At 33.8% G+C, this 12,982-nt stretch overlaps 2 protein-coding genes and 1 long non-coding RNA gene across 3 annotated transcripts; all 3 read left to right on the top strand.

The window, feature by feature from the left end:
• The first annotated feature begins 319 nt into the window (after positions 1-319).
• On the top strand, positions 320-2,708 carry LOC124437032. Its single transcript, XM_046987042.1, has 2 exons — positions 320-601; positions 2,038-2,708. Exons 1-2 carry the CDS (start codon positions 412-414, stop codon positions 2,421-2,423), a joined length of 576 nt encoding a protein of 191 aa, XP_046842998.1. The 5' UTR covers positions 320-411; the 3' UTR covers positions 2,424-2,708.
• A 2,143-nt stretch (positions 2,709-4,851) lies between these two features.
• On the top strand, positions 4,852-7,476 carry LOC124436789. The gene is made up of 2 exons (XR_006945488.1): positions 4,852-5,256; positions 7,222-7,476. It is a non-coding gene; the product is annotated as an uncharacterized LOC124436789 (long non-coding RNA).
• A 2,189-nt stretch (positions 7,477-9,665) lies between these two features.
• Positions 9,666-12,456, top strand: LOC124437238. The gene is made up of 3 exons (XM_046987230.1): positions 9,666-9,953; positions 10,640-10,991; positions 11,479-12,456. The coding sequence occupies exons 1-3, from the start codon at positions 9,764-9,766 to the stop codon at positions 11,573-11,575; spliced, it is 639 nt and encodes a 212-aa protein (XP_046843186.1). The 5' UTR covers positions 9,666-9,763; the 3' UTR covers positions 11,576-12,456.
• Positions 12,457-12,982: the final 526 nt, after the last annotated feature.

Here is a 12,982-nt window from a genome sequence, read left to right as displayed (position 1 = left end):
GATTATTTTTCAAGAACATTAAATGGTCACGAAGGAGTTCACAGTTCATGACTCAGAGTTGAATTCTACCCCATCTTGACCGTAAAATGACAATGCGTAGCAAATACATCTGAGAAAATATAAATATAAACTGCAGTTTAAGAAGCACATTTCACGACCATGACGTAAGATACATCTCAGTTCTCAAAAATATAATACGATTAAAAAGAATGACGAGGAAAATAATTTCACCTAATGCCTTTACTCTTAACGAAGTTATGCAAAATACGTCATCATTATTCCTACCCCTCCCCTCAAAATACAATTTTATGCAACAGCTATTCCAGCATGCATCACAACACTTTTTCGATCTATCAGCGAGAACCAACGAAAGGTTAAACACTGAATATTTCGATAAAAAGGTTCAATATTATGTGCCCAGTTTTGGTGTATGATCTCTGTGCATTATGCCTTTTTATTTGCCTCTTTCGATTGTCCAAATCGTGTGAACCTGGACAATATCTAGCTTTATTCTTAGATGAAGCTTGTCATCCCTGCCCGGATAAATTGGAAAATTGTGAATACCAAGGAATGGACGCTAAGGAATGCGAGGATTCTTGTAGTAAGTGAACCATTCATTTTTATTGACTTGAAATTATGACTTCGAAAGGAAATATTTTGCCTTCGATATTTTGACTTCGAATTGTTTATTACCTTCTTTCTTAAAATTCTATGCGGAAGCTTGTGTCCTCTTCAAATAAAAGTTATATTAATTGGACTCATAAATCAATACAACAAATTAGGTATCAAATCATGAAATCAATCAGAATAGCTTTAATGCCACATTATTATTCGTAGACATCGACCAATTGAGGATTTTAATCTATTAAAAATTTTACTTGCATAGCTCAAATTTTTTTTGCTAATTACATAATTTTTTAAATTTGACTGTCAGTATTCAAGAGCAATATAAACACAATTCACGTGCTCAGAAGAACAATTTATTATTTATAAGTTTAAGTTTGTCGATGTATTATTGTCATATTGGTTTGAAAGAGTGATTCTAAGTTCAGAAACTTTCAGACTGATTCACTCAAGCGATGGAAGCATTTGAAAAGACATTCAATTTGGCGACCGACATTTGCCTGCCAATTTCTAGTAAAAGCTAGATATTTTAGTCCAGATATACATAGCAAGCGTATCGAAGACATTGACCACATAACTATTATGAAAATAATTTATGCGCTGTTGTATATACGACAAACAAGATGAAACGCCAAACAAAGGCTAAAACCCTCCCGTCATCCAAAGAATTAATTTACGCCAACGCTCAGTGATAAGACTTTGAATTTGTTATTTACGTCCAATCCTTCTGTATTCATTTAAAATTAGTGCAATGAATTTTTGAATGACTGGGCCTTATGTCTCTTTTCCACTGATCGCAAAAATCTCTCGCTTCAAGCTTGAGAGTCTGTTCGCACAATCAACAAATTTTGTTCAAATAATTTAACTATGCTGCAAGTCATAGTAAGCTCGCTGCGAGCTTACGAGTACGTTTTGCGATGAGTGGAAAAGAGCCTTTATGGAACGAGTTTGTCATTGTACAATTTTTCCTAAGGGGATTCCCCCATGTGTCAACAAGTGCTCAGGACATTTTTAAATCTTGACAACCATGCATTGGGATAATCATAAAAAAAACAGCTTGCTATATTTCATTAAACAAATCCCAACAATGATATTATATAAGTATACAACCGTGGATAGCTTAAGCCAAATGGGGCAAGTGCCCCAGCAGTTATGTATAAATGAAATGCACTGCATGCGCTTCAGTTTGGCAAAGGACAAGTACAGTTACAGTGAGCAGTATTTTCGACAATGGCTGGCATTTCTTATCGATTGCATTTTATGCTCATGCACTCTTCAAAATCATTTTGAAGAGTTCACTCAACTGTTTCTACGGTTACATCGGACAAATAATTATATTTGCATAAGTTCAAATTATAATTTGTTCTTAAAAGGTTTGTATATGATACACATTCACTAACGTTTTCACTGCAGAATTCTTATTTTCAACGTCTGTTTCATCGATTACCAGAATGGGTACATCGTCAACAAGTACAAAATACGACATTATGACAACCAGTCCTAAACTTTCAAGTCTCAAGAGAATCTTGACCACAAAAAACGGTTACAAACTCCCGAAAAAAACCCATGCAGATACAAAAGGATATCTATCTACGTCCAGTGAAATTCATAGCGATGAGACGTCGACCACTTCTCACTCAGAACATAAATGGATCATACCTGTTTCAGTTACAACACCTACGATCGTCGTCTTGTTGGTGATATTAGTCATCTTTATACGTAAGAATGCACGAAAACGGAAAAAGAATCAGTGGGGATCAGAAAAAAATTTTAATGCTTTCCCAAACAGTTACAACTGAAGACAGTCGTACATATTTTAAGATCTCAAGGATTTTATCTTACAGTTCAGAAATAAGATTTTAGACAAAAAAAAAGAAAAAAAAATCTTCAATAGTTTCTACAAATAGTTAGCACTTATATACTTATTAACACTTGTAATAACAAACGGCAATTTTGGTGAGGATATGTTACACTAGATTATATGCTGCACTTGTTGTCTGAAAATACATTACTTGTTTATGCCATAAATTCAGAACACGGCACTTTGAAATACATATAATTAGATTAAAAGTAAGCTTCTGCAATCACATGTAGATTGAGAGCAGTTTCTGGAGAGTACTTTCCCTTTCTTTTTAAATGCCATATGAAGTGTATATTATTGACGAAGATATTCAAGCCAATCCACTGACTGTAAACAGTTTGGACGTACATCTGATTCTGCAAGCCTCTGAGTGTTTGTTGTACCGATTGAGTTTTAACTGTTTGAAATTGTTTCGATTAACAACATGATTACAGGCTGCATCATTTTCCAAACTATAACTGGTTCACAAGATTTTCCTTTGCTAAGCTGATACCTGTATGTGTAGGAGCAGCTTATCCGCTAACACAATAATACGAGATTTATTAATGTCTAATGTCTTTTGTAATCACATTATGTTTTTTCTGAGCTCCCTAGTTGTTGTAACTATGTTGGCTACACTTTTCTAAGTCAAAAATTGCTTTATGCAGATAATTAGAGCTTCTTTCCTTCAGTTTCAGACCGATTTAAATTTAACTTTTTTCGTAAAGAAACGAATTAATCATTAGCTATTTACTAGACCTCGATAAGTTTTAGTGTATTTTGACCGATAATGAGGGGTATAATAAACATGTAGATTACTTAATACTTAATACTGTAATTAGAGTAAATAACGTTCTTCCAAACGTTCGCGATATGATTTCACCAAAAAATTTTGTCCACTAAAAATATACAATTTGATATAATGGTTAACTAAGATCTCAATAAGTTGTGAATGTATATTGTAAGTGATATTGCATGTTAATATGTGTAACGGAAATAAGTAATTACGTGAATATAGTTGGTAAACAAACGTCTGGAAAGCGCTCGTAGTTTTGGACGAGTGAACGTTTCTCCTTTTTAAAACTTACCACTAGAATTTTGGCGTTATCACGTAGTACATCAAAAACTAATATGCGCCAAGTGCCTGTCAAAACTATACTGTTTATGTCAAGTGTCCACGTAGCCGTGGGGTTGCTCAATGACTGTAATCCAGGCGAATATCTCAGCGCTTTCTTACATTGGACTTGCCATAAATGTCCGAAGAAATTAAAGAGTTGCGAGAATCAAGGACGAGATGCAGATAGATGCTCTAAATCGTGCAGTAAGTGAAAATTGAACGCAATTGATATTTTTTTAACATAAGGATCAATAGCATATGCTCTATTGATTTCTGTATGAAGGACAAAAATTTAACACGTCAAAGTCAGAATCTGCTCTCAATCCAAATTTTTCACATTTTAAATGCTTGCTTAGTCTCCAGTCCAATTTTAAACGACAGAAAAAGCAGTTTTCGACATTTATAAAATGCGAAGGACAAGGGACTTCCCCAAAACAAGCTGGGGAATGACCGAAATACTTGAAATAATATTTTGTTAGCAATTTTCGGATGTTGGTTTTAATTCTTTTAATGAAATATCAGCTGTGAATATTTTTTGGAATATATTCTTGTTTTTGATGGCGGGTTTACTAGCGCACCAAATACAAATGTTGTCAAAAATCTTTTCCACAGCATAGGCAACATCATATTAGCGGAAGCAAATATACAAAACAACGATTTAATTACTGCTTGATGACTGCACGACATTGATTTTGAGATAGACAACATATTTTTCATGCAGAGCAAATCAGAGAAATCATTCATGAAATTGATATCAACTTCAGTCTTAGGTTTCTTTATAAACACGAATTATGACTAAGGATTTACCTGTCCAAGTTTCCATTCTATGGAAAGATGACAGTTAATTGACGATTAATTAATTTTTGCAAATTTTAAAAAACTTTAAAAACCTGACGTAAATCTTTTCCAGAAAGCTGTTTTTTTTTTCAAATTCTGGTGTAACTTTAACAGACATCATAGACTTTTTACATTCTCAACAAATTGTGACATCATAGATTCTTTTTACATTCTCTACAAATTGCGATGTTTACAAGAAACCGTACCTACCTCAATTAATATAAAACACAAAAGTGTTCTAATATTGTTTTAGTTGGAAAACTGTGTACTTTGCCGGTTTTCATCATTATTTTCACCATTTGCCGGAAATGCAAAGCGTAAAAATGAATGAATGTTTTGATGACGCAGTATAGCGGGTAAATTATTCAATGTCGGTAGTGTAAAGTAAGTTTCTTGACCATTTTCTATATACACCTTAACTACTTTTAGAAAATTCCTCTGACCAGTATATTTCCGTCAACGACCACCAAAAATTTTTCCACGACCGCTATTGATTTGAAATCAACTAGCAGAATAAACCCGACAACAACGATTGGCTTCAATAGTGCAACCAGCCCAATCCATAGGATCAGGAATGAAATAAAAGAACAGTTACCCGGAAACACCTCCAGTGAGATGCGTAATAGGACGTTAGCTTTTCCACACCACAGCGGACGGTGACAGAAAGTTTGAGTCGAAGAGGTTTTTGGAAAAAATCGTGGATACCTCTTACACTTGCTATTTTGCTTGTAATTGTAGTCGTAGCTTTAGGAGTTATACGAAAGTTGTTCGTTTGTAAACGTGGAAAAGACAAACAGATAAATGAACCAGAGCAAAATATCTCGATGATTTCAAGCAGGTAAGCCAGAGCATTTCTCTATAAATTACGGGTTTATTAAGTAGAATTTTTGATTTTGGAGACTTAGCTTCCACTTCTCATGCACGATTTTACGAGCAACAGCATTTAATTTTCTGTAGCTAAAAGTCGAGGTAAACTACAACAAACTTTTGTGAATATTTTGTGTTAAGAAAAGTTTTAGTTTTAACTCTCAGACAAGCAAAAGAGTGCGAGAGAAAAATACAGACCAGAGCCCTCTATAAGAAAGAGTTGGGACATCTATTGTTATCCGTTTAGCTTACGTTGATTGGGCAATATTGATCACCTGATCAATTTCCGCCATTTTGGTTCCTAGTTTTGAAATTTTGAGCTAGTGTTTATATAGCAATTGCTTCTAGTAATACAGTATTTTGAGATAATATTTCGTTTTTTTATGGATAAGTGTGTAATAACTGATTGTTGACGGCTACTAAATGTCATTACATATCGCAAGAATCGAGGATTACGAAAAAAATGAAAGAAATGCCTTTACGTCGAACTTACGAAATTTGATTGCGTATGGTGATTGTTGTGCTGAACTGCTTTTGATATAAGGTTCAATTAACTGACTCAAGTAGAGAAACATTTTTGGGCCTAATAACATTGCAAAGTTCGTGCTGATGCAGTTTCAATAGTTTTCATGCTTGGATTAAATTGGGGGTGGGGCATAAGCCACTCACTACCATTAAATTGTTACAAATCTTGAACACAAATCTTTCCGGACCAAAACTTCGTGATTACTATCATACGAAGTTTTGAACAAAATTGTCCAACTATTTGATAACACTGATGCCAGGATAACATTGCCGCTTGCCACCAAGCTTAAAGATCTTGAAAACTTGTTACAGAGTCGGAACATAAGCCGATAAAACACGTTCACGTACGAAAAATACTTCTTACAATGGGTCACGATCAATTTGAAGTACGAACTAGTAAACCGCAAACGAAGCTCAAACTAATGAAATTAAATCAGGTCAGCCGCAAATCGCTAAAAACGCAAAGAGCTTCCTATCATTCCTAATATATTTGATACTACCATGGAATAAGCTTAAATTGCCTTCTTCTTTTGCATATAAACCCAATTTCCAATAGTATTATTATAGTTTCACTTTGCAAGTAGGAACCAAAATGGCGGCTCCGCGCTCGCCCCAGACCGTTTGTCCCAACTCTTATTTATAGAGGGCTCTGATGCAGACTACCAATGCAAACATTTATGCTCATTGTAAAAAGCTAATGCAAACGTTGACAGTAATGTCAATACATGTTTGTAAATAATGATCGTCCAGGTTAATAAAGTCCTGAGAAGGACTGTTTTGTTATTGTTGACTGACGTTTCGACAAACTTAGCGGTAGTCATCTTCAGATTCAAATGATGAAGACGACTACCGCTAAGGTTGTCGAAAACGTCAATCAACTTCTTCTCAACATCATCAAACATGTAACGATACTCGAGTTCAAACCATTTACTTTAGTAATGTCAACACTAAATGCTATTGCTAATGTGAATGCTGATGTCAATGCTAATGCTAATACAAATGTTAATGCTGATGCTCATACTAATATTATTGCAATTGTTAATACTAATGCCAATGCTAATTTTAATGTTGATGCTATAATACCACGCTATGCTACTACAATAATGTCATTATATTTTACTGTTATCAAGCTATAGCAAATAGCTCGAGTAAACCAAAGCCACTCCAGTTCATGTTGAGATAAAAGTATCATCTAAACTGTATGCACAAAGGCAGAAGGTATTTGGAAAAGTCCTTTATGAACTGGACTACTAAGCAGCGAAAATTTTAGCAATAGTAAATCGAAAGAAAATGAAGCATGCATTCAATTAAAGTATTTTTACCAGTGCCCAAGAAGGCACTCTAAGCTTTGCATGTTTACATTGTGGGCATGTTCACATACTACGAAAAGTAAATTAATATCTTGTTACAGTGATGGAAATCAAGTTACTTTGCCAGAAACAACCACATCTGATGTCATGGACATACATGAAAATCTGAGAAATAAATTCTTTGAAGGATCACTTTGAAGTTAACTGGATCTCAAGACTCGTAAATATCATAAACAATTATTTAAGTTTCAATGAGAAGTTTATTAAGACATAGATACCATTTGTGTATTTGAATTTTTTCATTTTTTGTCGGACAAGAACAACCAATTAAGTAATACAGCATTTGTACATCACGAGCCCTGATGGTCTGAAACTTCGTTAATTATCGACAAGTTGAAAAATTTCATCAAGAATAATATAAAAATCGCAAAAGCAAAACGTGCATGGATTATCGAATTTGTTAGTTTATTTTAAAATTTTCTATTAATTTGTTAAATTTCGTACTTTGTTTGAATTTTTGACATTAAAGTAGCTGATCTAATTAGGGTTTTTGAAGTATTAGCGTCTATACATTACATCCGTTATTTTAGGCTACATCGTCTATTTCATGATTATAAAAATAGAAACACGTTAAGACGAAAATTTCTATAAAAATATTACAAAAATCGTAAAAACAAAAAAAGATATCACAGTTTTGATAGTAGTTCAATTAGTTCGGATACATTTATGAATGATCTTTGTTTTGAATTGAGAAATTTTATTTTTTGTGTTAGAATTTTGATATTTGAGTAAAGTAACAGTTGCTGAAATATTAGCGTATATACACATTATATTGTCTTTTTCATTACTTAAAGATCACATGGACAAGTCGTACTATATATAATTGTTGCGTGACATGGAACTTGCCCTAAAAATCCATTTAAAGTTACTTTCGGTGCCAAATGAGCTTCATAATCATATGTCGAAAAACCTCTTGAATACATTCTCTCAGTGTAACACACAATTCACTATTTAATATTTAGTATATTCATGCTCTCTTTTTTCACTCTTTTTGAATAATAGATTTGCTTTTTCAAAAACCTGTTTAAGGGAGCAGGGCCCGATACCTGTTTAGTTGATTTGCTTTCAACCAAAGTCTAAATAAGAACTTTTAAAATTATTTTACTTTATTATCTCAGCTATACACGTGAGATTCTGTAGTCTTGACGAAAATAGGCAATTATTCATGGTACGCCTTCTTGTGTGATCACCAAAAAAAAATTATGTTATATTTTGTATTAAAATTTTGATATAATTATCTATTATCTATTGCCAAAGGCAAATTATGCATAGGTGACATGTCGAAACTGGATCTGCTGGGACATTTATGGTATATGTGCCTTATGTTGAATTTAGGAGTGTAAATTTATTGAATAATATCTCAACCTACAATCCAAAACAGTTCAAAAGAAATTCTGCATAACTTTTGATGCTCATACCTTTTGGTGATTTTGTATTTTTTTCTTGACATTTAAGAAATATTAATATAGAAACACTTCTTTCTCAGCAGCCAATCAGAGAGAGTTTACCTGTCACCTATGTAGATGGAGCAATGAAATTATGTAATGCATGCATGTCATTTGTTTGAAAAACACTATAATATATTTATACATTAGATGTATTTTATTTTATTTTGTCACTGCTGAGATGTCATATAGTTTAATTAAAAGACTTTTTTTTCTTAATTTCGTCCTAGATATTTGGATGGTTTGTAGCCACCATATTTGCAATGAGCAAAACATTTAAGCGAGTCTTTCACAATTCTAAGCACATTTCGAGCACTTTATTTAATTTTTAGTTTTTAGTTTTCAATGCCCTTAAAATTGAATTTTAATTTCAAAGAAATTTTTAAGCAGCTGCACGAACCCTGAAACGATATGAAAAATGACACAACTGCAAACCTACTTTTAACTGTAAACTTTACCAACTTGGAGAAGTACTAAAATAGCCAATATTAACAATAGCAACAAAACCACAAGCCAGATAAAAATTACAACAAATTAGAACAAATTGCTTTCGTTTTTAATAGGCGTTATGTTGAATTTTTTTATCTAATCTTAACACTAAATGATATTGCTTTAAGATTTGACATTAGTTTATTTCAAAATCTTGCACTTGTTTATACAATGATACAATGATTGCTTTTGTGCTTGCTTACAGTTTTGTTTAACTTTTGTGTTTGTCCATACAACTTTTTCGCAACATGGGATATTCACGTGTAGAAGTCACGAGTTACTCCCAATGTCATCGTTGGGACTAACTTCATGAATTACCAAGAATGAAATTTAGCCTTTCCAACAGCTTTTAAAAGTATTTTCCAGTTTAAATATACTCAAAATAAGCTGTTGTGAATAACAAAAAAGTAAGAAAAATTAACCGTTTTTCAATCGTCACGAAACTGCTTTACCTATACATTTATTTTTACTTTACGCAGACTGCCTGTGGTTAACCACAGTACTGGTCGCGTGTAACTATTTCCCAGGTATTACGTCATATCACAGCGAGTCATTAGTCATGTGACTATGACTTGGGGACATTATTTGAACTAACACATTGTTGCCATTCTCGTTCGTCGAAGGTCAACTTCAACAACAATCCGATGTCATGGATGTTCAACAAGCCATGATTTCGTTAATATTATGGCGTCTTTTCACGCATCTGGATGGGTCAAAAGATTGCGAGCCAGGCAAGTATCGCGTTGGATTTCTTGAAGGACCATGTCATCCATGTCCGAAGAGATTGAACGATTGTAAATATCAGGGCTCGGACGAAGAGAAATGTAAACTTTCATGCAGTAAGTAAATCATCTATCTATCATAAAACTAAAGTCAACAAATATACTATACAACAAAGACAACTAAATAGTTATAATGTTGAGTAAGCATTGTTGTTATTCAAATATTTTTAAAATTCATAGCTGAAATCCCACAAATTCCGGCCATATTCTACAACGAGGGATTTCCCCTATTGTAACAGGAAATCGGATTTCCGTACTCTATTCAACAACACATTCCACTCAACAGTGTTTGCATCGACATGACTTATTTGCTTTAGAAATTGCACTTAGTTTTAATAAGCCAATAAAAATCTTGCTGCTTTAGGTGAACTAAGTTAAATATTAAGCTGTATAATGCTGTAAATGAAAAAGTTAAACGGTTAAGCTGTATAAGGCAAGTTTCAAACGTCGCATTTTGCATGCGCCGAACGCATTTAAGACAGAAAAAATGTGATAAAATTTCTCGATTAATTACATTATTCTTTGGAAGGTCGTAAAATTTCCGAACATATAGCATTATTGATGTCTCTACACGTGTATTGTTTTCATAGTGAGTATTGCCATAGCAGGAGGAAATAGCATCAGTTGCGTAACAGGGGCTTTTACCACATGATACGGGTTGGATGTAGTTCGATCAGATCACAAACACCATAAAATATAATGTTACCTGAACATTTATCAAGTATAATGTATTCCCTCCGCAGCGTCGAAATTTTTGTCTACTCTGACGGCCAGCAAAAGCACACATTCCAGTTCATCTTCCTCAAGAAAACAAAGCAACATTACGATTTCCGTCTCTCAAGTTTCTAAGTCTTGGATAACATTTCAAACAGACCTGACGAGCAGCCCAACGAATGAATTGTCCTTGTCTTCAACTGACCTATTGCTGCAAATGAATCATCCTGCAACCTCAGATACTACAAAGGTCGTCCTTATCGCGGTTTTTGTCCTTTTGGCCATCATTATCGTGATGTTTGTGTTGGGTTGTATCTACAAACATAAACAAAATGTAAAGACCGTAAATGCGTATAATCGCACTATCACTCCAATTCCAAGGTAGGCAGAATTATTGTTTTAAACAGATGGTTATAAATATAAATACAAGGAGAGAAAATTACCTGATACAGTAGAATTGAAGTTTCATGCAACAATAATAAAGTATACATACATGCTTCAAAGACTAATTCTACTATAGTTCAACTATATATGGTAGAATATATCTCATAAAGTAAATGGTTTGAACCCGGGAGTATCGTTACATGTTTGTAAATGTGGATCGTCCAGGTTGCTATAGTCCTGAGAAGGACTGTTTTTGTTGTTGTCAACTGACGTTTCGACAACCTTAGCGGTAGTCATCTTCAGGACGATCTACATTTACAAACATGTAATATAACTCATACTGTTGATACATTCAGATGACATCTATTAATAATAGTGTTTAATTATAATAATCGAAAATGGCAAGTGCTCATAAAAACAGCACATCTGATAAAACAAGCCATTTATCTTTGTTGAAATTTGTATCAAATGATTTACAAAACAGGACAATCTTCCAAAGAGCGGTGGTACCACAAACAGGAAGTGAAGAAATGATGCATTCACGAGGAAACTTGGCAAACTATGATCAATCTTCCTTCTGAACATTTTGGGCAGCTTTATTGTTATCATAGAAAAACTTATGAGCGGTATATTATAGAAACAGTATTGCGTATGCATGATCATTACTATCGAGCTTGATTTAATGAAAGTTCATATGAACAGGCAGACAAGGTAAGACGTATAACTTGCTTAACCAGACCAAGTTGCCCTGAGCATCGGTATACGACGAAATATGCGATCTGAGCTAGCCCAGGACGCAAAGTTTAAATGAGTTAACTACATGTAATTTATATGTGAACAGGCGATATACTGAGTTATTTCTTTTTGTTCTCGTACATGTCTATTTTCCAAATCATTCAAAAAGTTATTGGAAATGCGAAAAAAACAAAGAAGTTAGTTGTGCTATTGGGAGACTGTTTGGCTGGTTAATGCAAGATTTTGTCTTGTTCAGACGAGGTCCAAAGAAACGGGCTGGTCTGCGTTTCTTACACTGGTTTTGGGATCTTGTCTCGAATGAACTGCCCGCCTGGATCATATGAACGTGGTCTGCACCTGAAGATGCATTTTATTTATGATTATGAATTATTACAAATATATATATATTATATACATCATAACATGCCGATTTTGCAGTCGTTTCCTTCTCAGTAAGTCAAGGTGCTCATACCACTAAATTTACACAAGGACGTTTCCACATTTCAGAGTTAACCTGATTAGACTTATAAATCTAATGTAATTTTGCTGCAAAAGTTTTCACTGTACATTTTTCTATAACGGCTAACGATCTTTGAAGTTTTCTTACATAAATTAAAATTCCTCAATATTTGCCCTTGGAGGTAGTGTAGAACATGGTTGTAAATAATATTTTTGTTCAAACTCATGGCATTACATTTTCACTTGAATTGGGTGATTTTGATTTCTATAAGAGAGTTTTACATAACTTCTAAGGTCACTTAACAACAACCAGTGCACATGTAGACAAATTTCCTGGAGTTTTTTGTCGAATATTTCCCTGAGGCCGTTCATCCTTTATTGTTTTAGGTTTTGAGATATCTTCTGCATCAATTGTAAACAACAATTGCACAAAATTTTGCACAGTCATACTGGAGGAACAAGGAACTTCATGAAAGCTAAGACATACGTGTACTTACTGCATAGACTGTTATAAGTGCATGATGCCACACTTTTTCTAATTAGCATTGCCTAGCCATCATCTTTCTTTTTGGATCTTTTTTAATTTCGTGTTTTCTCGTTCTTTTTCTTTCCATTTCCTTTCTTCCTTTTCTTCAAACATCCTTTCCTATAGTGTTGCCGTGCCTTCCATCACTATATGCCTACCATCGTGCTACCACAATCTCCGTCGCTGCTAGCATACAACTTATACTGAAGACAGGCTCACGTGTCATACATCAATAACAATATGAAGTAGATATTCAAAAGTTGCAAGT

The sequence above is a fragment of the Xenia sp. Carnegie-2017 genome, unplaced genomic scaffold (genome assembly GCF_021976095.1).
Source record: "Xenia sp. Carnegie-2017 unplaced genomic scaffold, XeniaSp_v1 HiC_scaffold_16, whole genome shotgun sequence".
Taxonomy (NCBI): domain Eukaryota; kingdom Metazoa; phylum Cnidaria; class Anthozoa; order Malacalcyonacea; family Xeniidae; genus Xenia; species Xenia sp. Carnegie-2017.
The sequence above is the reverse complement of the archived record's forward strand: the minus strand, read 5'-3'. Positions and strand labels throughout refer to the sequence as shown.

Bases quoted from the DNA above. Each gene is read 5' to 3' on its own strand.
- LOC124437032 (XM_046987042.1), top strand. From the start codon at position 412: ATGTGCCCAGTTTTGGTGTATGATCTCTGTGCATTATGCCTTTTTATT. The intron at 602-2,037 runs GTAAGTGAACCA...TTTTCACTGCAG, and splicing joins GGAATGCGAGGATTCTTGTA to AATTCTTATTTTCAACGTCT.
- LOC124437238 (XM_046987230.1), top strand. From the start codon at position 9,764: ATGGATGTTCAACAAGCCATGATTTCGTTAATATTATGGCGTCTTTTC. The intron at 9,954-10,639 runs GTAAGTAAATCA...TTCCCTCCGCAG, and splicing joins GAAATGTAAACTTTCATGCA to CGTCGAAATTTTTGTCTACT. The intron at 10,992-11,478 runs GTAGGCAGAATT...TTTACAAAACAG, and splicing joins ACTATCACTCCAATTCCAAG to GACAATCTTCCAAAGAGCGG.